Below are 26,170 nucleotides of genomic sequence, written 5' to 3' on the forward strand. Positions count from 1 at the left end.
TCCCCCAGGGGTGGGGTCGGAGGAGGGAAGGTCTTGGTGGCGCCAGATCTCCTCCGCCTTCAGGGCAGGCACTCACAGCCTGGGGAGGGGTGGGAGTGGCTCGCACCCTGCCTGTCCCATCCTGGGGGACCAGAAGGGAGTCTTCTGCCCACTGCCTGGGAAGCAGGAGGAGGTGCCTGCAGGTTGGTGCTTAGTGTCCCGTTTGGACTGGCCGGGCATCTAGCCCGCTGGGGCCCACACTGAGGGCACTGCTGTGGACAGATGAACACCTCTGCCCTGGGGGCCACACACGCAGCCTCCGGCCTCAGCCTCTGGCTTCAGCCTAACCCCTGGCCTTGCAGCTCAGCCTCCAGTAGAGGTCCCTGAAGCCTGAGCAATCCCCCAGCACCAGGCTTCACATACCCAGAGGCAATGTTCAACTTTCTCCGCACACCTCTGCTGTCTAGGCCCCCATGGGTGATGTCGCTGCTGCCCTTTCCATGCAGGGCTCTGCTGGCAAGGACTCAGGGCCCCAAGGAGTCCCGAAGGAAATGGCTTTTGAGCTGGGCCTCCAGCACTGGGGTGGACGAGGTGGGGAGGACATTTCTGATGCAGGGAAGGGTCCAGCGGTCAGGAGTGGCTCAGGTTGGCAGCAGTATTGTGGGAAGGAAGCAGGCCTGGGAGGCCCTGAATGCCAGGCTAAAGCCAACCCAGAGTCCAGGGGCACCTAGTGACTGCAGCACAAAAATGGGAATGGAGATGGAGTCTGAACCTGGATAGGCTCTCGGGAATCCTTGAAGGTTCTGGACGGGCTGGGTGGTGACTGGACGGCTGACTGCAGAACTAGTTGCTGGTTACACGTGCAGGGTGTTCAGAAGGAGACGAGTCAGGGAGCCAGGGGAAGGGGCCGTGATTCTGTCCAGGGAAGAGATGGCATAATGACGGTGGTGGTAGTGCAAAGAGGCCAGATGGAAAGAACGTGGCCCAGCGGGAAGGGGCAGGACTTGGGGACGAGAGAGGTTGGAGCCCATGATGGTACACCAGGAGGGCCCTGCTGTCACTCAGAGCCACGATAGGGAGCAGAGCTGGCCAGAAGGGAGGAGGGTGGACGTGGCTGCATGTGGCTTGGGACCTGCTGATGGACTGCATGGGCCTTCAGGCACAGAGGGGTCCCAGAAGGAGCTGAAATGTGGTCCTAGAGGTGGCACCAGGGTGACATTGGAACAGATAGGCTTTCAGCTGGGAGAATCCTGATTTGGGAGTCAGGAGGAGTCCTGGAAAAGGTTTGAGAAGACAACGACATTAGGAGTCAAGGACCGGTAGGGAGTTGTGTTCAAGGCTGCAGAAATCAGGACAGGCTGGGCCTGAGACAGTCCAGTTAGATTTGGGGTGAAGAGGGCTTGGGGATGGGGTAGCACTTTTTAAGGAAAGTGGAGGCTAGAAAGAGCTGCAGCAGTGGTGGCCGGTAGGGCCTGATTATATATATATATTTTTTTTATTAAAAAAATTTTTTTAACACCAAAACCATTTGTATTGGGGTATAGCCAATTAACAATGTTGTGGTAGCTTCAGGTGAACAGCAAAGGGCCTCAGCCATACATACACATGTACGTATCCATGCTCTCCCAAACCCTCCCCCATCCAGGCTCGCACATTACACTGAGCAGACTTCCAGATGCTATGCAATAAGTCTTTGTCAGTTATCTATTTTCAATATAGCAGGGTGTACATGACCTTCCCAAAGTCCCTAAGTATCCCTTCCCCCAGCAACCATAAGTTTGTCTTCTAAATCTGTGAGTCTCTTTCTGTTCTGTAAGTTCATTTGTATCATTTCTTTTTAGAGTCCATATATAAAGGGTGTCGTATGATATTTCTTCTCTGACTTAACTTCGCTCAGTATGACACTCTCTTAGGCCCACCCACGTTGCTGCAAATGGCATTATTTCATTATTTTTAATTGCTGAGTAATATTCCACTATATATCTGTACCACATCTTCTTTATTCATTCCATGTCTGGTAGGCCCTGATTTTAGAGTTCTAGACATTGAGAGGCCTCTGCTGTCGTAGGGCCAAGGACATTATAATGACTTGATGGCACCACAGTGCAGGGTAGCTAAGTCATCCCAGATAGCACAGGAATCACTTGGCCACAATGAGAGAGCAAGGTGAGAACGTTAACTAGGGCCTCCCAGCCCACAGACAGACCTCAAACATCTAGATCAAATGGCACGACCTTTTTATAAACAGAGAGATGGAAACCTGAGGGTCAGCCTTGGCCAAACCCAGCCGCTGCCTCACCAAGTCTGGGGCCAAAACCCAGGCTAAGGCTAGGGTAATATACCAGAGCTCAGCAAGGCCTGCACCCTGGTTCCGGTGCGGGTGGAGGGGGCTGGCTCTGATTTCGAAACTCTCCTTCCTCTCCTGACACTGGCAGCAAAGTGCAGCCTCTGCAAAAGGGATGCATGCGACGGCTGAAAGCAGCCACCTCGCAGTGAAGGGCCCTCCGCAAGGTCTAGAGCTAGCCAGGCCGGCTCCCCACCCCTCCCCATACTCCCATTCCCGCCTCCCGTGCGCCCCACCCCCAACCCCCCGGGCAGAGTCCAGCCCAGGAAGGGGGCTTCAAGCAAAGCTGGTAAGCGGCATCTCAGAAGTGATGGGGTTGTGGTAAGCCAGCAGCTCGCATCCCACCCGCACAGTCAGGCACGTTCGGGTACCCGCGGGGCCTGGCGTAGGAAGATCCGGGTGCCTGGTCAAGTGGGGGAGCTGCCGGGGTAACGCTGGTGACCCAATAGCCGCGGGACCGCGGCCCGCAGAGCGCGCAGGCGCGCAGGCGCGCGCGCACGTCCGCTCGCCGGGCCGCCGGACCCCTGGCCTCGCTTCTTCCCCTTCCGGACCCGCGAGGACGGGTCTACGCCGTGCCTGGATCGCCCCCTGCAGGGCGCGGGCTAGCTGCACCCTGGCCCCGCCCCCCGGAACGCCCTCCGCAGACCCTTCCCGGCCAAGACCCGGGGCTGAGACCCGGGGCCCGGCTTCTGCCCTGGCGCCCGTGGTCGGCATCGCTGCTTGGCGGCGCCCCTCGCCCGTCCCCGGCGCGCGCCAGCTCCGCCGAGGTTTCGATGGCTGCGAAGCAAGGCGGGCACCAAGCCCGACGCCCCGCCCCGCCCCGGCACCGCCCCGCCCGCCGGGCCCCCCCTCCCAGCCGCCTGCGCCGCCGCCGCCGCCACTGCCGCCGGGGGCGCGGGGGCTGCGGTGGGCGCAGCTCCGGCGCGGCGCGGACTGGAGGCGAGGGGCCTGCGCCAGGTCCCCAAGCCGAGGGGGTACTGGGCCGCCCCCGCCGCGCCCGCCCGCCCGCCCTCCCAGGATGCGGCGCTGAGGCCCAGCATGGCAGGCCCGGGTCCCACCTTCCCGCTGCATCGGCTCGTCTGGGCGAACCGGCACCGCGAACTGGAGGCCGCGCTGCACAGCCGCCAGGTTAGGAGGTCCACCGGGTCCCGGGGTGGTCCTCCTGTCCCCCACCCCCAAATCTGTGCTCTCCATCCCGGAGGCTGCCCGCCCGGCCGTCTCTCCCCGGAGGTCCAGAAGTCCAGGTCACCTGCCCCTCGAGCTTGGGCTCCTGGCCTCGGGGCTCCCAGCGCTGGGCCTGGGCCTGCCGATCTCCCCACTTCGCACTGCATCCAGTCTCCGAACTCGCGCTGCACCACTCCTGAGCCCAGGCTGAGAAAAGCAGCTTGGTCCTGGTCCCCAGGCCAGTCCTGACTCTTGACGTCAGCGGCTACATCTCTACCTGACCAGACGCCCCCCTCCACCGGGCCCCCAGCTCTGACTCTGGCAGAGGGCAGGAGAGGTGGGCAAGCCCTTCCCACCTGCCCCCCTCTCTTCCCTTGCCAGGACACTCAGGCCACTGGTGCCATTTCCACCGCCTGTCTGCAGTGACTCCCGCCCCTGTTCATCCCCGCGGCCTCCTTGCCCTGGCCTCTCCTTACTTGCCCTGCTGTGTCCCATCTCCCCCAGCATGACATTGAACAGGAAGACCCCCGGGGGCGCACCCCGCTGGAGCTGGCCGTGTCCCTAGGGAACCTGGAGTCCGTGAGAGTCCTCCTTCGACACAATGCCAACGTTGGCAAAGAGAGCTGTCAGGGCTGGGCAGGTACTGCAGAGGCAAAGAGGGCTTGCTTGAGACCGGCAGCAGGGGGTGGTGTGGGGGAGTGAGCGGCCCAGACTGGGGCCGTCTAGGGAATGCCCCTCAGGCGCCTGGTGCCCCCAGTCCTGCAGGAGGCCGTCAGCACTGGGGACCCTGAGATGGTGCAGCTGGTGCTCCAGTATCGGGACTACCAGAGGGCCATGCAGAGGCTGGCCGGCATTCCGGAACTGCTCAACAAACTCCGCCAGGTGCAGCAGGGCGCGGGGTTGTGGCCTGTGTGGGGAGCGTGGGGCGCCATGGAGGGGGCCATGACAGACTCTGCGGGGTCACCCCGCCAGGCCCGGCCGTGGAAGGACACCCAGCCTGTGCCGCAAGCTTTCCTGACGCTGTCAGTGGGGTCCCTCCCTCTGGACCCCAGCCCAGGGTTGGGCAGGAAAGAGGGGCATCCCGGCCCCCGTGGCTGAGAGCGGGCCCTTGGGGAGGAAAGCCTTTGCCAACGTAGAAGGTCCTCTATGATGTGTCCTCTCTATGTGTCTCTGTGGTCCAACTCACCCCCCACTCCAGCCAAACCCTGCCGAGGAAAGGGTGGGCCTGAATAGGTCTGCGAGTCCTCAGGCTATAACCATTTGCAGGCCAAGGGGCCAGGCTCAACCCCACCACTGGCCTGCTTATGTGCCAGAAATCTCAACAGAGCTTTAGGTGGTGGGTCTCCTGGTTCACGCACATTTCCTGGAAGGAGGATTTCATCCAACTTAGCAAATGTGGCCTGGACCCCAGTCCCCCCTTCTCAAAGCACACGGTGGGCAGGGGGAGGGGTGCCCCGCTGGGAGAGTTCACTGCCTTGTGCCCTCCACCCCAGGGGTTAGGCCCAGAGGGAGTCACTGTGTCCCCTTTTCAGATGAAGACTCTGGGACCCAGAGGGGACAGATGCCCTCAGGCCCCCCAGCAGGCAAATGGTGGGCTTGAGCCTGGGCCTCAGGCCTGCAGATGCTGATAGCCTGAGGACCTGTTTAGGCCGCAGATGGCCCACCCTTTGCTGGGCAGGGTTTGGCTGGGGTGGGGGTGAGCTGCACCACAGAGACACATCGAGACCCGCCAAGGGGCTGGGCGCCCCACGGGGGCTGGCCCTGCTGCAGGCAGGGAGGGCCCTGACCGGCATTCTGGTCTCTCTCAGGCCCCCGACTTCTACGTGGAGATGAAGTGGGAGTTCACCAGCTGGGGTGAGTGGGGGCCTACCTCTTGGCTCCCAGGGGGCCCGGGGTGGGGCCTGGGGGAAAGAGTGCCAGTGACCTCTGTGACCCCCCACAGTGCCCCTGGTGTCCAAGATGTGCCCGAGTGACGTGTACCGTGTGTGGAAGCGGGGTGAGAGCCTGCGGGTGGACACCAGCCTCCTGGGCTTCGAGCACATGACTTGGCAGCGTGGCCGGAGGAGCTTCATCTTCAAGGGCCAGGGTGAGCTTGGGGGGCGGGGGTGGGGGGTCCCCGCCAGTCTGCAGCAGACCAGGGTCCCAGGCCTTCCTGTGAGGACAGGGCCATCCTTTGTCTGATGGAGGTGGGGTGAGGGGACCCGGAGCCTGAGGCCACAGCCGGCAGCAGCGGGCGACTGAGGGGTCCCGGGGGGGGCCCCGTGGCCGCCGTCTGGACCTCATGCTGATCGGTCACCTTCACACCCTCGTGCTGGTGCGCAGAGGCCGGAGCCTTGGTGATGGAGGTTGACCACGACCGGCAGGTGGTGCACACGGAGACGCTGGGGCTCGCGCTGCACGAGCCCGAAGCGCTGCTGGCCGCCATGCGGCCTAGCGAGGAGCACGTGGCCAGTCGCCTCACCTCTCCCATCGTCTCCACGCACCTGGACACTCGCAATGTGGCCTTCGAGAGGTCAGTTGGGGCCTGGCCACACCGCGGGTAGGGATCTGGTTCAGGCCTCTGGGAGGCTGAGCCACCGGCAGAGGCCTCTTGGATGGGGCATGGGGGGTCACTGCAGGCCCAGTGACTCCTGGACCACCTGCCAGTCTGGGACCTGTGACACCTTCAGGCCCCTGCACGCCTGTCTGTACTGGCAGCTGTCTCCCAGGGAGGAGGCTAGGTCAGGGTGTCCCCAGTTTCCTGACTTCTGACCTCACATGCTTTCCCGTGAGACAAGGATTGAGGCTGTGGTCCAGGGCAGCTGTCTGTACCAGAGCTGGCTTCTCAGGGGTGCAGGTGTGTCTAGGCCAGGGTCCTTTGTGAGTGGCGAGGAACCTGTCACAACAACACATACCCCAGTTCCAAAGCAGACTTCAGAAACACTTGAAGAAAAAAAAGAAAAAAACAGCTTTCTTGTGATAATAATTTTATATACCATACGGTTTACCTGTTTTAAGTGTACAATTCATTGGTCTTTGGTATATTCACAGGTATGTAACCAGCACCGCCATCCAACTTTAGAACATTTTTGTCACCTCAAAAAAGAAACCATGACCCCTTTCATCGACTCCCATCCCCTCATCCCCGCCCCCAGCTAATCTACTTTCTGTCTCCATGAATTTCCCTGTTCTGGATCTTCATATGAATAGAATAATACAATATGTGCAGTCTTTTGTCACTGGCCTCTTTGGCTTAGCATAATGGTTTCAAGATTCATCCAAGCTGTAGCATATAATGACTTCATTGCTTTTCACGGCCAGATCCATTGTATGAATACCCCACATTTTGTTTATTCATTTGTCCGTTGACGGTCCTAAGGATTATTTCCACCTTTTGACTGTTGACTATTAGACTATGAATAGCGCTGCCCTGAACGTGAGTGTACAAGTTTTTGTGTGGATGTCTGTTTTCATTTCTCGGGTATTTACCTAGGAGTGGAATTGCTAGGTCATGTGCTAAGTAAACACAGATGTCTAATTGAAGAGCTGCCGGACTTCACTGAAGGGGCTGTGGCACTTTACATTCCCATCAGCAGGATATGAGGCTTTCAGTTTCTCCACATCCTCACCATCACTTACCACTCATTTATTTCTTTGTTTGGGGGTTATCACCATCCTGGCAGGTATGAAGGGGTACTCGTTGTGGTTCTGATGTACATTTCCTTAATGACTAATGATACTGAGCAACTTTCATGTGCTCGGCCATTTGTGTATCTTCTTTGGAGAAGTGTCTATTCAGATCCTTTGCCCATCTTACAAATTAGGTTATCTTTTTAATATTGAGTTACAAGAGTTCTTCAGGTATTCTGGATATAAATCCCTTATCAGGTACGTGATTTGCAAACATTTTCTCCCGTTCTGTGGGTTGTCTTTTCATTTTCTTGATGGTGTCCTTTGAAGCACAAAAGTTTTTGATTTTCCCGAAGTCCAGTTAATCTATTTTCCCTTTTGTTGCTTGTGCTTTTAGTTTTATATCTAACAATACTTTGTGGTCAAATCCGAAGTCATGAAGATGTTCCCTTATGTTTTGTTCTGAAAGTTTTCTGGTTTTAGCTCTCGCACTTAGCTCTTTGATATGTTTTGAATTAATATTTGTATATGGTGAGAGGTGAGGGTTCAGCATCATTCTTTTGTATGTGACTATCCACTTCTCCCAGCACTATTTGTTCAAAAGACTATTAATTCCCATTAAATGGTCTTGGCACCCTTGTGGAAACATCAGTTGACCAGAGACAAATGGGTTTGTTTCTTTATTTGCAATTCTATTCCACTGATCTGTATGACTCTCTTGATGCCAGTACCACACTATCTTATTAATCACACATTGCTTTGTAATAAGTTTTTGAAATCAGAACATATGAGTCTTCCGACTTTGTTCTTCTTTCTCAGGATTATTTTAAGTATTCTGGGTGGGTCCCTTGCAATTTCATATGGATTCCAGATTCAGTTTGTTTCTACAAAGAAGTCAGGTGGGATAGTGTTTGTGTTGAATCTGTAAAGCAGTTTGAAGAATAGTGCCATTTTAATAATGTTAAGACTTCTGCCGTGAACATAGGTTATTTTCCCATTTTAGACCTTTAATTTTTTTTCAGTGATGTTTTGTAGTTTTCAGAGTGTTTTGCACTTAGAGTAAATAAATTTATTCTAATGTATTCTTTTTGATGCTACTATAGATTATTTTCTTAATTGCATTTTCAATTGGTCATTGCAAATCTATAAAAACATAATGGAGTTTTGTATACTGATCTTATATCCTGCAACCTTGTCAGACTCATTTTTTTAGTTCTAAAGGGTTTTTAGTGGATTCCTCATGATTTTTTGTATGTAAGATCATGTCATCTGTTAATAGTTTTACTACTTCCTTTCCAAACCAAATCCCTTTTATTTCTTTTTCTTGTCTAATTGCTTTGTCTGAACTACCAGTAGAATGTTGAATGGGAGTGGCAAGAGCAGACATCTTTATCTTGTTTCTGAGCCTAGGGGGAAAGGGCAGTCTTTCATCATTTAGTGTGAGGTTAGTTGTAGGCTTCCCTTTGTCAGATGGAGGAAGTTCCCTTTTGTTGCTAGTTTGTTGAGTGTTTTTATCATGAAAGGGTTTGCTATGCTATGCTATGCTAAGTCACTTCAGTCGTTTCTGACTCTGTGCGACCCCATAGACGGCAGCCCACCAGGCTCCCCCGTCCCTGGGATTCTCCAGGCAAGAACACTGGAGTGGGCTGCCATTTCCTTCTCCAATGCATGAAAGTGAAAAGTGAAAGTGAAGTCGCTCAGTCGTGTCCGACTCTTAGCGACCCCATGGATTGCAGCCTAACAGGCTCCTCCGTCCATGGGATTTTCCAAGCAAGAGGTACTGGAGTGGGGTGCCATTGCCTTCTCCGATGAAAGGGTTTGAGTTTTGTCAAATGCTTTTTCTGTGTCTATCGATATGACCGTATGACTTTTATTTTCATTCTATTGATATGTGTTGTTGTTCAGTCACTCAGTCGTGTCCCATTCTTTGTGGCTCCATGTATTGGAACACACCAGGCTTTCCTGTCCTTCACTATCTCCAGAGTTTGCTCAAACTCATGTCCATTGAGTCGATGATGCCATCCAACCATCTCATCCTCTGTCGCCCCCTTCTCCTCCTGCCCTCAATTGATGTTGAACCAATCCTGTATCTCTGGGATAAATTTAGCTTTGTCATGGTGTATAATTCTTTTCATATATTGCTAGATTTGGTTGGCTAGTATTTTGTGTCCATATTCATAAGAGACAATGTTTTATAGTTTTTTTGCACCATCTTTGTCTGGCTTTAGTATCTGGGTAATGCCTCAGAATGAGTTAGGCAGTGTCACCTCCTAGTCTATTTTTTGTAAGAGTTTGTGAATAATTGGTGTTAATTCTTCTTTAAAAGTGTAGTGGGATTCTTTGGTGAAACTGTCTGGGCTGGGCTTTACTCTGGGTAGTTTTTTGTTTATTTTTATTTTTACTACTTCAGTCCCTTTTCTCATTACCAATCTATTAGACTGTCTATTTCTTGAGTTCATATTGGTAGTTTAGGTCTCTCTGAAAGTGAAAGTGAAGTCACTCAGTCGTGTCTGACCCTTTGGGACCCCTTGGGCTGTAGACTGCCAGGCTCCTCCGTCCATGGGATTTTTCCAGGCAAGAATACTGGAGAGGTTTGCCATTTCCTTCTCCAGGGGATCTTCCTGACCCAGGAATCGAATCTAGGTTTCCTACGCTGCAGGCAGACTCTTTACCATCTGAGCCACCAGGAAAGCTCTAGGTGTCTTTAGCATTTGTTCATTTTATCTAAATTATCTAATTTGTTGGGGTACAATTTTTAACATATTGTTTTATTTATAACCCTTTTTATTTCTGTAATGTCAGTGGTAATGCCGTCTCTTTCATTTCTGATTCTGGTAATTTGAGTCTTCTCTCTTTTCCTGTCAATTCCATTGATCTTTTCAGAGAACCAGCTTTTGGTTGAATCAGTTTTCTCTATTGTTTCCTATCCTTCATTAATTTTCACTCTGATATTTATTATTTCCTTCCTTCTGCTTGCTGTGGATTTTAGTTTGCTATTTCCCCAGTGTCTTACTATGGAAGATTGGGTTACAGCTATACATCTCCCTGTGAGCATTGCTTTAGTTGTGTCCCACAAGTTTTGATACGTTGTATATTCATTTCCATTCATCTCAAAGCATTTTCTGATTTTACTTTTGATTTATCGTTTGATCCATTGGTTATTTAGGAGTGAGTTCCTTTCCACATACTCATGAGTTCCCAATTTTTTTTTCTGTTTTTAATTCTAATTTCATTCAGTCGTGACTGGAAAACATCAGTCTGCCGGTTCAGTCGCTCAGTTGTGTCTGACTCTTTGTGTCCCCATGGACTGCAGCACGCCAGGCTTCCCTGTCCATCACCAGCTCCTGGAGTCGGAGAACATACTTTGTATAATTGCTTTCCTTTCAGCTTTGTTGAGGTTTCTTTTACGGCCGAGCATGTAGTCTGTCCTGAAGGATGTGTATTCTGTTGCTGTGGGGTGAAGTGTTCCAAGGACATCTATCAAGTCTAGTTTATAGCGCTTTCAAGTCTTCTGCTTCCTTGATCTATCTACTCGTTCTTTCCCTTCTTGAAGGTGGGGTTATAAAGTCCTCAACTATTATTGAGTCAGACATATTTTTATTTTTAAATTTTTATTGTGGAAAATTTAAAGCACATAGAGTAGTATAATGTACTCATCACTCAAACTTTAACATGTATCAACATTATGCTTTTTTTTTTTTTTTGGCTGTGCTGTGTGGCATGCGAGATCTTAGTTCCTTGACCAGGGATTGAACCCATGCCCCCTGCAGTGGAAGCACTGGCCCTAACCACCGGACCACCAGGGAATTCCCAACATTTTGCCAATCTTGTTGAATCTACTCTTGCACACTTTTTTCCTTTTTTTCTTTTCCTTTATTTTAAAGAACATCCCAGATGCTTTATCAACAGTACATGCATCTGTACGTGACTGTAACGGATAAGGAAGTTTTTAAACTGAGCCCCAACACTGTTAGCAAAAGTGAACAATTCCCGCAGTACTTCCTCGCTCTCAGTCCTCTGTTCATTTGTCCGAGCTGTTCAGGCAGCCTCTTCAGGGTTCCTGTGTGTTTCACGGCGGGAAGTCTAACTGGAGGGGGTCTTTGGAAGGGACGACTTTGGCCAGAGTTGGGGGGGTGTGAGTCCTCATGAGCTCCTGTTTGGTCTGTTTCAGGAACAAATGTGGTATCTGGGGCTGGCGGTCTGAGAAGATGGAAACCGTTAGCGGCTACGAGGCCAAGGCAGGAGAGCCTAGTGGTGGGGGCTGGGGTAGGAGACAAGGCCCAGGAACTCTGCCCCTTCTCCGCATCCACCCTGTGTGGAGGGAGAGACTGAGCAGTCCACGGGCTCTGGAAGCCCCGTGTGTCCCCTGCTGAGCCCACAGGGATCACCCACAGCACAGACCCCTGCCTGGATCGCCAAGATGAAGCGAGGAGCGTTTCCCCTCATTAGTGACTCCCTGGGGTTCAAACCCCACCGCCTCCACTGCGGGGAGCGAGATCTCACCTGTCCCTGGAGACAGGAGGCCTTGGGTCCTGTGCTAGTGAGGCTAAATGTGGGGAACAGGCTCCGAGCCCCCAGCTCCCCGTGTCCCCCCTGCTCCCCAGGTGTACAGTGCCACCAACGTGGAGCTGGTGACACGCACACGCACGGAGCACCTCTCTGATCAGGACAAGGCGAGGATCAAAGGTAAACCGAGGTGCGCCTGCCTGCTGCCCAGTCACACCGTATGAGGGGGATCACCCTTGTGTGGGGTCAGGGCCAGAGAGTCTGGGCCAAGCTGGGAGGTGTCCCCATTCCCATCTACTCTGCCTCCCACTACCCAGGAGGCTCCCAGGGTGGAAGGTGGGTGTGGGCAGTCTGGGGGCAGTGGCCCCAGGTCCCCTGATGGGCTCCACCCCTTCTCCTTAGGGGGGAAGACTCCATTCCAGTCCTTCCTTGGCATGGCCCAGCAGCACTCCTCCCACAATGGGGTGAGCCAGGGCTGGGGGGCAGGTGCTGGGGGCTGGCTGGCAGGGGCCACTGGGCAGGGCCAGGCCAGCACCTCCAGAGTGCTAAGCCTAGTCCTGGGGCCCACGCAGGCTCCTGTGCAGCAGGCAGCCAGCCCCACAAACCCTACAGCCATTTCCCCCGATGAATACTTTGACCCCAACTTCAGCCTGGAGTCGAGGAACATCGGCCGCCCCATTGAGATGTCCAGCAAAGTACAGAGGTGAGGTCTGGGGGCTGGTTGCAGGCTTCCCTGTGTGCCCCCAAGCCCTTGTAGACTCCCCTCACCCACGGGGCTCCCTGGAGTGGGGGGACCATTCACCTAGCCAGCTGCCTTCTAGACTATTCCCTGGGGGTAGGGGCCTGGCTTTGGCTACCATGGTCCTCAGCACCCAGCTTGGGGCTTTGCTTAGAGGCCGGGTCGCTCTTTCTGGTGAATGAATGGATGGCTTTCTATTCAATTGAATGAGCACCTGCTGGGGGCCAGTTTATGGCAAAGGGGAAAGGCCCAAGGCTCTCACACCTCCTGGCTTTGGGGCCAGAGGAATCATCTTCCCCTCCGAGAGTTTAGAGCCCCCTTGGTAAAATGAGAACAGTCACATTTGACCATCCGCTCACAAGGTGTTGGGAGGCCCTGATGAGGTGTGAGTTCTAGAACTTCCCATGGGCCCTGCACTCTACCTGGAGCTTCACATGGGCTCCCTCAGCCAGGGGCTGGGATGTGACCCTAGTGGTACAGTCCTAAACTGTGTGTGTGGTGGGGAGGGGGGATGCTGGACCCAAGAGGAAGCCATGTGCTGAAGCCACGTGCGAGGTGCTGGCTGTGGGCTGAGGAGGAGGAGGGGCCAGGCTGAACCTGGGGCCTGGGGACAGCCTGGGCTGTAGGGCCAGAAGGACATAAGCTCCCAGGGTAAGGAGGCAGGGGCCGCTGAGCAGAGAGGGCCCCCCAGGCCAGGCAGAGAGCATGCATAGAGGTAGAGTAGGTGGGCCTCAGCAGAGGGGCCACCAGAGGTTCCTTGACCCACATCCTGCGGCTGGCCCGTCAGGTTCAAGGCGACTCTGTGGCTGAGCGAGGAGCACCCGCTGTCCCTAGGGGACCAGGTGACACCCATCATCGACCTGATGGCCATCAGCAACGCTCACTTTGCCAAGCTGCGTGACTTCATCACCCTGCGCCTTCCGCCGGGCTTCCCGGTCAAGATTGGTGAGAGGGTGGGCGGGGCAGCAGGAGGGTCCCAGGCAGCACCGCCCCCGCCCCGCCCGCCCCGGGGAGTGGCGGCAGGGCTGGCTCAGGCTGCCGTCTCCTCACAGAGATCCCCCTCTTCCACGTGCTCAACGCCCGCATCACCTTCAGCAACCTGTGTGGCTGCGATGAGCCCCTGAGCTCAGTTTGGGTGCCGGCGCCCGGCTCTGCTGTCGCAACTTCAGGTACCGCTGCGGGCGGGCGTGGGGCCATGAGGTTCGCCCGCCTCTGTGTGCCGGGGAGGGGGCTGAGCACGACCCCTCTGCTGCACCCAGGGAATCCCTTCCCCTGTGAGGTGGACCCCGCCGTGTTCGAGGTGCCCGAGGGGTACAGCGTGCTGGGTGCGGAGCGCAGCGAGCCCCTGCGTGACGAGGATGATGACCTGCTGCAGTTTGCCATCCAGCAGAGCCTGCTGGAGGCGGGCACGGAGGCGGAGCAGGTGGGCTGCCGGCCGGGCCGGGCCCTGGGCGTGGGCCTGGGTGGCAGAGGTGACAGCTCAGGGTTCTGGCTGCTGCAGGTGACTGTCTGGGAAGCCCTGACCAACACCCGGCCTGGTGTCCACCATGCCCAGGCCACGGCCTACGAGGAGCAGCTTCAGCTGGAGCGGTGAGCTTGCTGGGACCTAGCAGGGCCAGGTCTCAGTCCTGCCCTGGCTCAGGGTCTTGCCAGCCCTGGGGGCTCTTGGCTGGTAGGGGGTAGGGAGTGGGGAGGTGCTGGCCCCAGGACCCCACACCCTCTTTGAGGCCATGCTCCATCTTCAGGGGTGCCCACCAGGGAGGGTGGCAGGCATGAAGCCTGGGGAGACAGGAGCCTGCCATGTCTCTTCTCTCCAGTCTTCCCGTCCCAGCCTCCCTGCCCTTATCTGCTCCCTCCACAGCCGTGGCCCAGCCCTCGGTCCCCTCCCCAGCTTTAGCGCTCACGGGTCTGCTCTCCCCTCTCATACCTGGCCTGGAAGGGCCCTCCAGGAAAGCCTGCGGATGTCCACAGAGCCCGGGGGTCCAGGCTCCCCACACAGGACGCCCCCAACCCCGGCCCCCCCCAGCTTTGAGGAGCAGCTTCGCCTGGCCCTGGAGCTGTCCTCTCAGGAGCAGGAGGAGCGGGAGCGCCTGGGGCAGCAGGAGGAGGAAGACCTACAGCGGATCCTGCAGCTCTCGCTCACCGAGCACTGAGCCCCCGCCCTCGGGAGGGCATCTGGGCTGCTCCCCCACCCACTTTTGTAATTTATTTATTTATAAACACTCAGCTGCTGGGCTCAGGGGCCTGGAGCCCTAGAAGGGGGGAGCTGGCCTTGAGACCAAGATGGAAATAAAGAGACCCTTAGCAGCAGGCTTGCTCTGCTCAGTGTGGGGTTGGGGTGAGGGGGCCTGGTGGGGGGTACCAAGGCGAGACACTGGGTAATGGCCTTAGGACTTGGATTTGAATCCTGACCGTGGCCCGCTTGGCTTGTTTCCTCAGCTTTAAATGAGACCCCCTCCAACACTCAGGGCTGCTGGGAGGGTAAGATGAGCCGACAGGTGTCAAGCGCCCTCACTGGGTAGGTGCTCCGTGAACATCACTTCCCCTGAGGCCGGTCCCACCTGCTGGAGACCCGGGCTTTCCTGGAATTCGGGAAGGGCAGAGGCTGGTTCTCCAGGTGGCTCGGAAGTGGCGTCCCCGCAGCCCAGGCCTGGGTTCCTGCCCCTACCTACCCTGGCAGGTTCGACTGCAGTGACATTAGACAAGTCACTTCCCTCTGCCGCGGCCCTGAACCTGCTCAGCCCCGCCCAGCTTACCTCCAAGGTGGCCCCGAGGACCCCTTGTGAGCCTGTGGGTTCGTTCTAAATCCAGCCTGACATCCCCTGAAGCCGAGTGGAAGTGCCAAGACCAACTAGCAAAAAGAAAGAAGTCTGGGGTGCCTCCACTTAAGACCCACCGTGTCTGGTCCTCTCCAAGACTTGGGTCCTCACCCCTGCCTCCCTGGGCTCCACCTCTGCGGGGTAACAGGATGGTTGAGCCCCAGAGCACAGCTCAGGTGACCCAGCCGGGCGGAGCCGAGGACTGGGGCGGGGGCGCCTCCTGGGAGGAGGGACCAAACCCTGGAGCGCTGCGTAGGCTGTCTTTTCCCGCCGCCAGGGCCCGGCGCCTCACCTGCGCCCCGCCCCCCGGCCCCGCCCCTAACGTGCTTTGAGGGGCGGGGGCGAGGCGGAGACGCGGAGGGAGGGGCGGTGGCCACTGACTGCGGGCTCCGCAGGCCGGGCTGGACGGGTGTCTGGCCCTTTAAGGTCCGCCCCGAGGAGGTGCCAGGCCCTGGTGGCGCCGGACTCTCCTTCCTGGTCCTGCGGGGCAGGGACCGTCCGCGGGGCGACGAGGGAGGGCGCCGCGCCATACCGGCCCAGGGGCCCCCGGCCTGACCCCATGGCCCTGGTCACAGTAAGCCGCTCGCCCCCGGCCAGCGGCCACTCCACGCCTGTGGGGCCCACGGTGAGTCTGGCTTGGCTGTGGTCCTGCCCACGCAGTTGGCTGCCAGTTGGGCCTGGGGGAGTGCTTGCTGCCCACGGGCAGCCTCCCCTCAAGCCTGGGGGTGTGCGGAGGGGGCCTTCACGTCTCAGGCTGGAGCTGCTTGGGGGAGATCTTGAGGCAACCAGGAACTCGGACCAAGGCAAGATCCGGAGCCCCGAGCACCCGCGGAGGCCCTACCCCGCTCTGGGCCCAGACCTGGGCCAAACCCTCAGGCATCTCCAGCAGCGCTCCCCCTCCCTTACCTCCGGCTGCCGGCCTGGACCTGGGCCCGGCCCCGCCAGTGTCTCCACGTGGAAAGTGGACTGGAACAGAAAAGGATTTGACACCCTTTCTGGTTCCTTTCCCCACTGCATGGGGGGGGGGCGGGACGAGGGAGGGGGCGGATCCCTGCACCCCCAACCCCAGCACCCTGAACCTGGGGAGGAGTCCTTTCCCACCACTTTACTCTGCCCTGGGGGCTGCCTTCTCAGCAGGACCCGGTGTCCCAGCGCAGAAGCCGGCTCCAGCGAAGGTGAGCACCTCTCCCCACACACACACCTCCATCCAGCCACCAGGCTTGGCCACTGCCCTCTGGGAGGACTTGCAGCCAAAGCCAACTACTTAGTATGTGGGGACAGAGTTGCTAGTGGGCACAGCTGGCTGCCTTTGCTTCCATCTTCCCCCAGTCAGTTGAGGCTCCTTCATCCACTATCCTGGCCCTGGCTCTGGCCAATGGCAGGGCCTGAGGACTCCTGGGGCCCCACCAAGTTCACAGTTATTTATTGAGTTAGGCAGATGGGAAGGGAAAGTTGGGCTCGAGGCTTGAGAGCCACCAAGGCAGTGGTTCCCAAAGCACTGAGGTGGCATCACCTGGGAACTGGGTAGGCACCTTCTCAGGCCTCCTCTCCAGGCCCACTGACTCGGGATGGGGGCCAACACCTGATTTAACAAATCCTCCAGGCGGTTCAGGGGGGTTGACTCCCCTGTCCTGAGGGGTGGGATGGGCTGTCACGGTGTCACTTTTCCCCTGCTCCCCTTCCAGGCAGAGCTTTGCAGTACTCCGAGGGGCTGTCCTGGGACTGCAGGATGGAGGGGATGATGGAGATGCTTCCAGGCCCAGCCCAGAGCCAGCGGAGGAGCCCCCCGGGGAAGGGCAGCCCCACGGGGACCAGACAGACAATGGGCACGGGCCCCCGAGTCCCGGTAGGCAGGAGCAGAGTCAGCACCTGTGCCTCATGGTGGAGCTGCTGAGGCCACAGGATGACATCCGCCTGGTGAGGGCCCGTCCAGAGCCCCCTGGTCCCCTGAAAGGGGACAGAGCCACTCCTCAGGTGGGAGGGGAGAGTGGAACAGAGCCAGTGTGTGTTTGGAGAGCAGTGATGTGAGGGCAGGGGGCACCCTGGGGAGCGTAGAGGTTACCCAAACCACGATGACTCTGCTGTTTCAGCTAGCATTGTTTGAACAGGCCGAGGTGGTGTCTTCAGGTCTCTGGAGAGAGCTGGGAGAGGATAGGGAGGTTTGTCCCACCTGAGCCTATAGGGCAAGATTAGGACCAAGAGTGGGGAATTACCCAGAGGCGGGTTTCTGTTCAACCAGCACAAGACCTTCCTGACCATGTAAGGTGCCCACAAAGGGACTGGTGCTCAGGGGGGCCTGCTGAGCGCCCACCGTGGGCTGGTGTCCTGGAAGGGCCCATGTGAGGATGGGACACAGGTGGCAAAGTGAGAACCAATTCCTGGATGCCTGTGGAACATCTCACTGTCTACAGCAAGATGGGAAAAACGAGACACAGTCAGTCTTGTAAGGCAGAAGAAGCACCACCCTTTATTGTGAGATTGGGTCCTTAATATTTCTTTGGTAACAAACATTTCTCGAATCAAATTATGGTAATGGCAACTGGAAAGGTGTTTTTTAAACTTCCTTCCTAGCAGGAAAAAAAAAAGGGGGTGATGTCATGCCCACACTCCCCTTTTTTCCCCCACGTACATCCCCTTTGAGAAAACTCTTTTTAAACATTTTAATGGACCATTAAATCCCAAAGCTGGGAACCACTAGACTGTAACCCCTGATCTGGTATCTGGGGAGGGAGGGGTGGGTGCAGAGGGAGCAGGTGGAGGTCTCTTCCCTACCCAGATGTGTGTCAGTGGGGGTGGGGAGAACAGGGCCCCTGGGCCACTGCAACCCCAGGCTTCTTCCTTCCCGTCTTCTCCAGGCAGCCCAGCTGGAGGCGGCTCGGGCCCCCCGGCTCCGCTACCTGCTGGTCGTTTCCACCAGAGAAGGCCTGAGCCGGGATGAGACGGTCCTTCTGGGCGTGGACTTCCCTGACAGCAGGTGGGAGCAGGGGGAGGAGGAACAGGAGGGCCTGTCTGGGAGGCGCTGGTGCTGACGGACCTTGCCCTCTGTCCCCGCCAGCTCCCCCAGCTGCACCCTCGGCCTGGTTCTGCCTCTCTGGAGTGACACCCAGGTGTACCTAGATGGAGACGGGTAAGACGTGGCACCTGGAGGGAACGGAGAGGAGAGAGAAGGGCCAGAGGGTGAAATAACCAAGTGTGATGTCTGCCCAGGGGGTTGGTACTGGGGAGCACCTGCAGAACTCTGGGCTTGGCCTACTCTCTGCTCCACCTGAGATCCACCATGTGAGCCTGGGCGAGTCACCTAACTTCTCTGGGCCTCAGCTGCCCCACATTTGCAAATGGCTTATTTTGAAGCTCAGACGATCTGTATATGTTCTGAGGACCAGCCTGGTGAGGTGGCTAGTGGGTAGCCCTCTCAGAGGTGCTGTTCTAGAGCCAGGTCCCACCCCACCGGGTCTCCCACAGGGGCTTCAGCGTGACGTCCGGCGGGCAGAGTCGGATCTTCAAGCCTGTCTCCATTCAGACCATGTGGTAAGGGGTGTGGCTCCACCATGGCTGCAGGGTCCGGGGAGGGCTGCTGGGAGGACGGTGTGACCCGGCCTCCCCTCTGTCCCAGGGCCACGCTCCAGGTGTTGCACCAGGCATGTGAGGCGGCTCTCAGCAGTGGTCTTGTGCCAGGGGGCAGTGCCCTCGCCTGGGCCAGCCACTACCAGGACAGACTGAGCTCTGACCAGAGCTGTCTTAACGAGTGGATGGCCATGGCCGACCTGGAGTCTCTGCGGCCTCCCTGCGTGGAGTCCAGCCGGTCAGTCTGGGGAGGGGGCTTGGGGGGAGGTGCCTCGGCAGAGAGGGGAAGGGGCCCTGCACTGACAGGCTTGGGTCCCAGGCCCTCAGAGCAGGAGCAGATGGAGCAGGCGATCCGGGCCGAGCTGTGGGAGGTGCTGGACACCAGCGACCTGGACAACGTCACTTCCAAAGAGGTGGGCCTGGTGCGGGGATGAGTGGGGAGCTGGGCCCTGGGTGGGGGCCCTCTGGCTGGGCACCAGAGTGGTCCTCTCCATGGAGCCTCCCCTTTAGTGCTCCTCCTGTCTGAGTTGTTCCCACGTGCTTGGCCTCAGCTTCTCTGCTGTGATGGGACGCAGTACTGTCCTCAGAGGCCCCAGAGGGGAGGGTGGGGCGTAGGAACCTTGCAAGGCGCCCCAGCCTCGCCTCACCCACCTGCCTGCAGATCCGCCAGGCCCTGGAGCTGCGTCTGGGATGCCCTCTCCAGCAGTACCGCGACTTCATCGACAACCAGATGCTGCTGCTCATGGCCCAGCAAGACCGGGCGTCCCGCATCTTCCCCCACCTCTACCTGGTGAGGTAGAGGGGCTACCTGCAGGCTGGGGGTGGGAGGTGGGGATGGCCAGAGCCAGCAGAGACCAAATGACACGCTCTCCCTGTTCCCAGGGCTCAGAGTGGAACGCAGCGAACCTGGAGGAGCTGCAGAGAAACAGGTAGGATTTCGAGCCCTCTCACAACTGCCCATCCTCCATCTTCCCCAAGGGGAGACCTGGCCAGAAACTCCCAGAACCCTCTTGGCAACCGCTAACTCTGCTTCCAGCTCCACCCCAGGGCTGTTCCCCTCCTATGGGCTTAGGCCAGGACAGGGGAATACCTATCTTGCTGATTTGCTAGCAGCTCCCTGGTCCCCTCTACCCTCTCCCTAGCTGTAAAGCAGAAAAGCCCCTCTCTGCCTGACCACGTCTCTTGGAGAAGGAAGGGCCCCTCTCTGGCTGCCTGCTCCCAACACTTCAGTACCTTGTCCACCATGGGCTTTTGGGAAACCTATGACAAGGGTCATAGGTTTTAGCTATTGCACATCCAGCCAGGCTCAGCTGAGCTCCAAAGCCCTTCTCTGGGGACTTGCCTGGAGGTCCAGTGTTAAGACTCTGCACTTCCAATGCAGAGGGTGTGGGTTCGAGCCCTGGTCAGGGAACTAAGATCCCACGTGCTGCACAGTATAGCCCCATTCCACCCCAAACCCCCACCCTGGAAAAGCCCTAACTGACTTCTGATGGTAAGATAAGGACTTGTGCTGCAGACGGCCTGCAGCTACCTGGGAGCGAGGCGGGGGCGGGGAGGGGAGGACAGTACTCAAGCCCAGTGGGGTAAACCGATTTGCTCAAGGTCACAGTCACCTCCTCTTCCCACCACAACTGCACCACCCCCGCCCCCCACCCCGACCCTCAGCACCGAGAACACTCAGCGCCCAGGGTGCGCTGGCTCCAGGTCAGCCGGGCTCGTGCCTGGGCTGCAGGGTGAGCCACATCTTGAACATGGCCCGTGAGATCGACAACTTCTACCCCGAGCGCTTCACCTACCACAATGTTCGCCTCTGGGACGAGGAGTCGGCCCAGCTGCTGCCCCACTGGAAGGAGACCCACCGCTTCGTGGAGGCCGCCAGGTAGGGCCATGCCACCCCACCACCCGCCCCACCTCAGCCACCTGCCCTTTGCAGCCTGTGCCCATCGCCTGCCTGCCCTGCCCTCCGCTTTGCTGGCTCTCAGGGCCCTCACCTCCTTTCCCCTATGCTCTGGGAGGGGAGCCTGCGAGCTGCCCTGCCCCTGCACAGCACAGCAATGGGTGGGGATGGGGAAGCTGACCACGTGTGGCTCCACAGGGCGCAGGGCACCCGTGTGCTCGTCCACTGCAAGATGGGCGTCAGTCGCTCAGCTGCCACAGTGATCGCCTACGCCATGAAGCAGTACGGCTGGAGCCTGGAGCAGGCTCTGCGCCACGTGCAGGAGCTCCGGCCCATTGCCCGCCCCAACCCCGGCTTCCTGCGCCAGCTGCAGACCTACCAGGGCATCCTGACTGCTAGGTATGCAGTGGAGGGACAGGGAAGGGGGCGTGTGGTGGCCGCTGGGGGTGGCCGCTGGGTCAGGAAGCTGACTCAGGGCCCCCCTCGCAGCCGGCAGAGCCACGTCTGGGAGCAGAAAGCGGGTGGGGCCTCCCCAGAGGAGCCCCTGGCCCCCGAGGTCTCTACACCGTTCCCACCTCTTCAGCCAGAACCGGGGGGCAGTGGGGAGCTGAGTGTCATGGGGTCAGAGGACAGCCAGGCAGCCCCAAAAGAAGCGCCTGGGTCACGGCCCCGTATCAACCTCCGTGGGGTCATGAGGTCTATCAGCCTCCTGGAGCCGCCCTCCGAGCTGGACAGCCCCTCCGGTGATGCTGACCTGCCAGAGGTGAGCCTGCGGCCACGGGAGGAGCCAGGCTGAGGCAGGGTGGGGGCCTGAGAGGAGGAGGGGGCAGATGGCGGGAAGACGAAAGAGCCCAGGACTGAGGCTTGGCTTGGCCCTGAGCACGGGGCTCCTGAGCAGGCGGGCCATGCCCTGGTCTGCTCCTTTTCATCCGCTCAGAGCAGCAGAGGAGACACAGGGAGGACAGGTGAGCAGGAGCACAACCTTGGGACAAGGCTATCTGGTGGGCTCCACGGCCAAACAGCCCTAGGCTGGCAGCTGCAGGCAGCTCTCGGCCTGAAGAGGGGACTTGGTTCCTGAGGCTCAGGGCTGCCCAGACTTGGGAGAGCATCCTCCCCAGGCCAGGAGCTGCACAACCAACTGCTGAACCCAGATGGGTGTGGACGACCTCAGCACCCGTTCCCAAAGCAGAGGGGCAACCCATCGAAGGATGGGGGTGCAGAGTGTTCACAGCACTCACGCAACCAAAGTTGTGGCTGGATAGCTGAGCACTCTCCCTCTGCTGAGAGCTGCAAGGCACAAGTCTAAGACCAGAAGCTGGCCCCTGCCTTGGGAAGTCACCCCCTGCCCCCGCCATGTGACTTGCGGCCAAGGTGGCTAACCCAGAGGAAAGACAGAAAAACGGCTCATCTCACAGAGGACGGGGACATTTGGGAGAGGCTTCCTGGAGGAGGCGGCTCTGGGTGTGGAAGGCTGGGGGAATTGATGGGGGGTGTCAGTGTTCCTCGCCCAGCACCCAGCTCAGGGCCTGGCATGGAAGACATGTCCCTTGTGGCACATGGGACGGACTGTACAAAGTAATGCGGGCAAGAGGAGGAGCAGGGGGCTAAGAAGGGCTTCTGGAGGCCACACGGGCAGGTGAGGAGCAGGGGCAGGAGGCCTGGGGTGCTGCCTTCCCTCCTAGGGAAATCTGACCTGTGAGTAGCTCAGTGTTTCTGAATTCACTCAACAGACATTCTGCATCTACCCTTTTCACAGTCCTGCCCTGTAAAGAACCCCCTGACTCTACAGTCTCACTCTTCCAGGTTTTTTCTTCAAAAGAATCTTCAGATGAGGACCCTCCCCAGCCCTTCCCTCAGCCCTCAAGCGCCAAGGGAGGCCGGCAGGTCCACAGGGGGCCTTGGCCTGCCCTGAAGTCCCGCCAGTCTGTGGCAGCCCTCAACAGCGCTGCCCTGGTGGCCAGCCGGACCCGGGCCTTCCAGGAGCAGGGGGAGGCCGGCTGTGCGTCCACACCCAGGCACCAGAAGATTGTGAGGCAGGCCAGCGTGGACAGCAGTGGGGAGGAGGGCGAGGTGTGAGCCCCCACGCGTGCCCCTGCCCCCGTAGACACAAGCAGAGGCGCCCGAGCACAGCTCCCGGGGCGAGCGCCCCTCAGTCCTGTCTGTTCACAGTCCTCTCAGGAGGAGGCCGCAGGCTCCTGTTACTACAGCCTCAGCGCCTACAGCCTTAAGTCTCCGACCCATGTCCACCTCTCCAAGGGCTCAAAACTTTCTCCATATTTGGGGATGTGGTAGAGACTGAAGGTGCCTTTCGGGCAACAGTACCCTAGCTTCATTCGCAAGTGCTGCCTGAAACACACACTTGAAGCCACAGATGTAAAAAACAGAGTTTCCCAGTCAGAAAGGCTCAGGCTCCCTCCCTCTCCCACTCCCTGTCCCACTCCCGTCTGCCTCATCCCCCCAGCCCTGCCATTTCATTCCTGAGGCCCTCCAGAGAACCATGGGCCCCCCTGCAAAGGCTGAGAGTAAACTCCATCCTCAGTGCCAAACCCCTCCGATGGGGCTGGCGGTCGGCCTGCCTCACGCACCCTGCGAGCAGCCTGAGTCTGCTGCGGCCCCAGCGCCCTCACCAGCACTGCATGGAGCCCCGGGCACTGGGCCAAAGAGAGCCTTCTTTGTGCTTCACAGCCTCTGGCCAGTTTTTCGTAGTCTTAATAGTATCTCGCTTTGTACTCAGAAATAAAAAACATTTTCATACCATTTTCAATTTGATGATAAAGCCTGTCAGTCCACTCTTTCTCTGGTTACACGAGGAGTCTGGCCTCTCGTTACCCCTTCCAGTCTCCTCACAGTTCCCAGGTATCTCGTGACAGGCCCATGTGGGCAGTGGTGTGTTTGGGGTGGGGTGGGTGGGAGGAAGAATGGGGAAGAGAAGAGAGGCCCTCATCTCCCAGGGCAGGGCCTGGGTAAATGCTGGCTGCACACGTCCCCTCCAGCAGGTCAGCAGGGGAACAAGTCTACACTGGGCAGGAGGTGCTGACGCTGTTGGGGCAGCGGAAGGGAGTTACCTATGAGGAAATGGAAGCTGCCAATGCCTATCTGGACAGGACCGAGCCTGTCCCGGAAACTAAGGTTCCTTTTGCACACTTGCTGCTAGTTCCTGAGCACACTTTGGGTCCCAAGAATCTTCCTGCTACAATGCAAGAGAGCCTCACTTTCTAAGCCAACCCACCACTGCCAGGGAAGAAGGAGCCACGATGGTCCTTTCCTCTGCCAAGGGGTTCTCTCTGTTCAGTTGCAGTGTTCAAGAAGAGTAGGCAGGCCCACCGCTGGCACTCCTCTCCCCACTTCCCAAGATGATGCAACACGGTGCCCTATAACTCTAGTCTGGTTGGGGGCGGGGAGTGGGCGGGTACAACTCCTTCCCTCACAGCAGACCTCACAGATGGGAGCTGGTGGCAAATGTTCTTGTTAACTGAGACTTCACGCTCAGTTCTAGGAGTGACTCTCTCACCCAGACCCAGGTTGGACCCCCAGCGCTGCTCTAACCCTGGTGGACAGAGACAGGTTCTAGCCCTAGCTTTATCACTTGCATCTTAATTCACCTTAAGTCTCTGTTTCTTTCTGTAAAACAAAAGGATTAAACTAGGAAATCCCTAGGCTTCCCCCTCCTGCTCTGATATTTTAACAATACACGTCACCTGTACATTGACAGAATTCAGCCTCAATGTGCCCTCTAGAAGAGGAATCGCTTTTCTGTGGGTAGCAGGTTCAGCATCACAAGGTAAGAGTCAGAAAAGCTAGATCTGAGTCTTGACCCACTAGGCTGACCCACCCTACTGAGCTGAGCCGAGAGGGGGTTGCCTGCCGTCTCAGGCAACCACGGTTCCCACCCAGGCTGCCCTGTCAGCAGTCCGAGGCCTAGGCTGGGGGGAAGTGGGGTGACAACGTCGGGCCCTGCCCTCCTGAAGTCTGTGCAGCTGGGAAGGCAGGATCCAATGAGGAACTCAGAGCTGCGGGGCCCACCGTAATCTATGGAGGACTCTGAGAAGTAAGAATTCACCACGTGGAGAAACAAAAATGGGAAGGGAAATTATCTGCATCAAAAATGCAGATAAATGATTAAGAACTATATGTATACTGGGAGTTTCCTGGTGGCTAAGTGGTTAGGATTCCAGGCTTTCACTGCTGGGGCCTGGGTTCAATCCCTGGTTGGGGAGCTGAGATGCCTCAAGCCAGGTGGCACCCCTACACCCTGCACCAAAAAAAAAGAACTATATGTATAGATAAAGATCACACAAATTGCTAGAGGGGCAAAAAAATACAGTATCTTAAAAAAAGATATAAAATGAAAATAGCATCTCCATCTGATCTTGCCCTCCAATCCTTCACAGGCAACCACTGTTACCAGCTTGAATCCCTCCAAAAACATTTCATGCTTAAGTCATCAAATATATTTGTATATTCTTTTTAAAATATAAATTAAATCATTATTAACATCCTGCATTTTGACAATTTTTTTCATATCACAGAGAGTTGCACATCAATACAGTAAGCTCTGCCTAATTTTAACAATAACCACACATATCCTCTTTAATGGTATCCATCATTATTTAAGTGGTCATCTATCGATGGTGATTTGTTGCTTTGTTTCCATTTCCACTAATGCTTAATTACCTCTGTATATACTTTGTTGTGCACACATGACCATTAATTTCATAGTATTTCTAGAATCGCTGAAGCAGAGGCTATGTGCATTGTTTCCATTTTTTAAATTTTATTTTTCTTTAAAAAATTTTTTTTTTATTTTTGGCTGCTCCACCTGGCATGTGGGATCCTAATTTACTGACCAAGGATGGAACCCACGCCCTCTGCACTGGAAGCGCAGAGTCCTAACCACTGGACTGCTAGGGAAGTCCCACTATGTGCATTTTTAATTCTAAAAGGCACTACCTAATTTCCTTACCAGAAATTGCACTACTTTACAGAGAATGGGAATGCCTGTTTATGTTCTTAAAGGACTGTCCAATCTGCACATCAATCATGTCATATAAACCTTGCAACACTCTCAGAGGAGAAATGGGAGCCATTACAATTATCACCCTTTTTAGAAATAAGGAAACCGAGGCCCGGTAGCTCCTGGGCCAGCTCCCACCTCCACATCGTTCTTCCTCCGGCGGGCCCGGCTCGGCCCGGCCTGGGACGAGTCACCAGCCAGGGCATCCCCTCCTCAGGGCAAATTTTCAATCGGCAAGACGAAACCATCCGAAGACCGCGAGCCCACCTCTTCACCTCGCCTCCCAGATGCCTCAGAGCCGCGGCTACCACGAAAAACTACCTTTCGGCCTCCACGGCCTCTCCTACGCCGGCAGCACCCAGAAAGGGCCCAGGCCAGCCGTGGAACCTGGCGGCTCAGAACGGACTGCGACGCTGGGGCGCCATCTTGCGTCTGTTCTTCTGGCCGCCGGATGACAGTCTGGAAACCACATTTCCCAGTGTGCCTGGCGCCTTCGCGCAAGCGCGAAGATTCCACCCCCCCCCCGCCCCGTTTC

General features: G+C 57.1%; 2 protein-coding genes and 1 long non-coding RNA gene across 10 annotated transcripts; 2 read left to right on the forward strand and 1 right to left on the reverse strand.

Annotated features, from left to right (window-relative positions):
• The first annotated feature begins 3,199 nt into the window (after nucleotides 1-3,199).
• Nucleotides 3,200-15,520, forward strand: ANKRD13D (ankyrin repeat domain 13D). Of its 5 annotated transcripts, XM_024987014.2 has the most exons (16): nucleotides 3,200-3,451; nucleotides 3,992-4,127; nucleotides 4,245-4,369; nucleotides 5,296-5,341; nucleotides 5,430-5,573; nucleotides 5,810-5,999; nucleotides 11,268-11,334; nucleotides 11,701-11,782; nucleotides 12,005-12,066; nucleotides 12,175-12,305; nucleotides 13,129-13,286; nucleotides 13,394-13,510; nucleotides 13,601-13,764; nucleotides 13,843-13,931; nucleotides 14,281-14,541; nucleotides 14,781-15,520. In XM_024987014.2, the coding sequence occupies exons 1-15, from the start codon at nucleotides 3,362-3,364 to the stop codon at nucleotides 14,492-14,494; spliced, it is 1,815 nt and encodes a 604-aa protein (XP_024842782.1). In that variant the 5' UTR covers nucleotides 3,200-3,361; the 3' UTR covers nucleotides 14,495-14,541; nucleotides 14,781-15,520. The 5 variants fall into 5 exon arrangements, 4 of the variants coding, with proteins under 4 accessions (XP_024842782.1, NP_001421694.1, NP_001421693.1 ...); NM_001434765.1 differs by lacking the exon at nucleotides 14,781-15,520 and having other exon boundaries at nucleotides 3,869-4,127; nucleotides 14,281-14,651; NM_001434764.1 differs by lacking the exon at nucleotides 14,781-15,520 and having other exon boundaries at nucleotides 14,281-14,651.
• Nucleotides 15,521-15,622: 102 nt separating this feature from the next.
• Nucleotides 15,623-23,378, forward strand: SSH3 (slingshot protein phosphatase 3). Of its 2 annotated transcripts, none has more exons than XM_005227072.5 (14): nucleotides 15,623-15,785; nucleotides 16,298-16,335; nucleotides 16,846-17,077; nucleotides 18,016-18,134; nucleotides 18,216-18,287; nucleotides 18,623-18,688; nucleotides 18,774-18,962; nucleotides 19,044-19,137; nucleotides 19,386-19,514; nucleotides 19,607-19,653; nucleotides 20,457-20,603; nucleotides 20,820-21,020; nucleotides 21,111-21,384; nucleotides 22,425-23,378. In XM_005227072.5, the coding sequence occupies exons 1-14, from the start codon at nucleotides 15,720-15,722 to the stop codon at nucleotides 22,695-22,697; spliced, it is 1,947 nt and encodes a 648-aa protein (XP_005227129.1). In that variant the 5' UTR covers nucleotides 15,623-15,719; the 3' UTR covers nucleotides 22,698-23,378.
• LOC107131975 (uncharacterized) lies at nucleotides 17,602-26,165 on the reverse strand. 3 transcript variants are annotated; one of them, XR_003033289.2, is made up of 2 exons: nucleotides 25,957-26,165; nucleotides 17,602-19,639 (listed from the first exon to the last, which is right to left on the reverse strand). It is a non-coding gene; the product is annotated as an uncharacterized lncRNA (long non-coding RNA). The 3 variants fall into 3 exon arrangements; XR_003033291.2 differs by having other exon boundaries at nucleotides 25,903-26,165; XR_003033290.1 differs by lacking the exon at nucleotides 25,957-26,165 and adding an exon at nucleotides 25,774-25,896.
• Between the last annotated feature and the right edge of the window lie 5 nt (nucleotides 26,166-26,170).

Source organism: Bos taurus, chromosome 29 (assembly GCF_002263795.3).
Source record: "Bos taurus isolate L1 Dominette 01449 registration number 42190680 breed Hereford chromosome 29, ARS-UCD2.0, whole genome shotgun sequence".
NCBI classification, from domain to species: Eukaryota; Metazoa; Chordata; class Mammalia; order Artiodactyla; family Bovidae; genus Bos; species Bos taurus.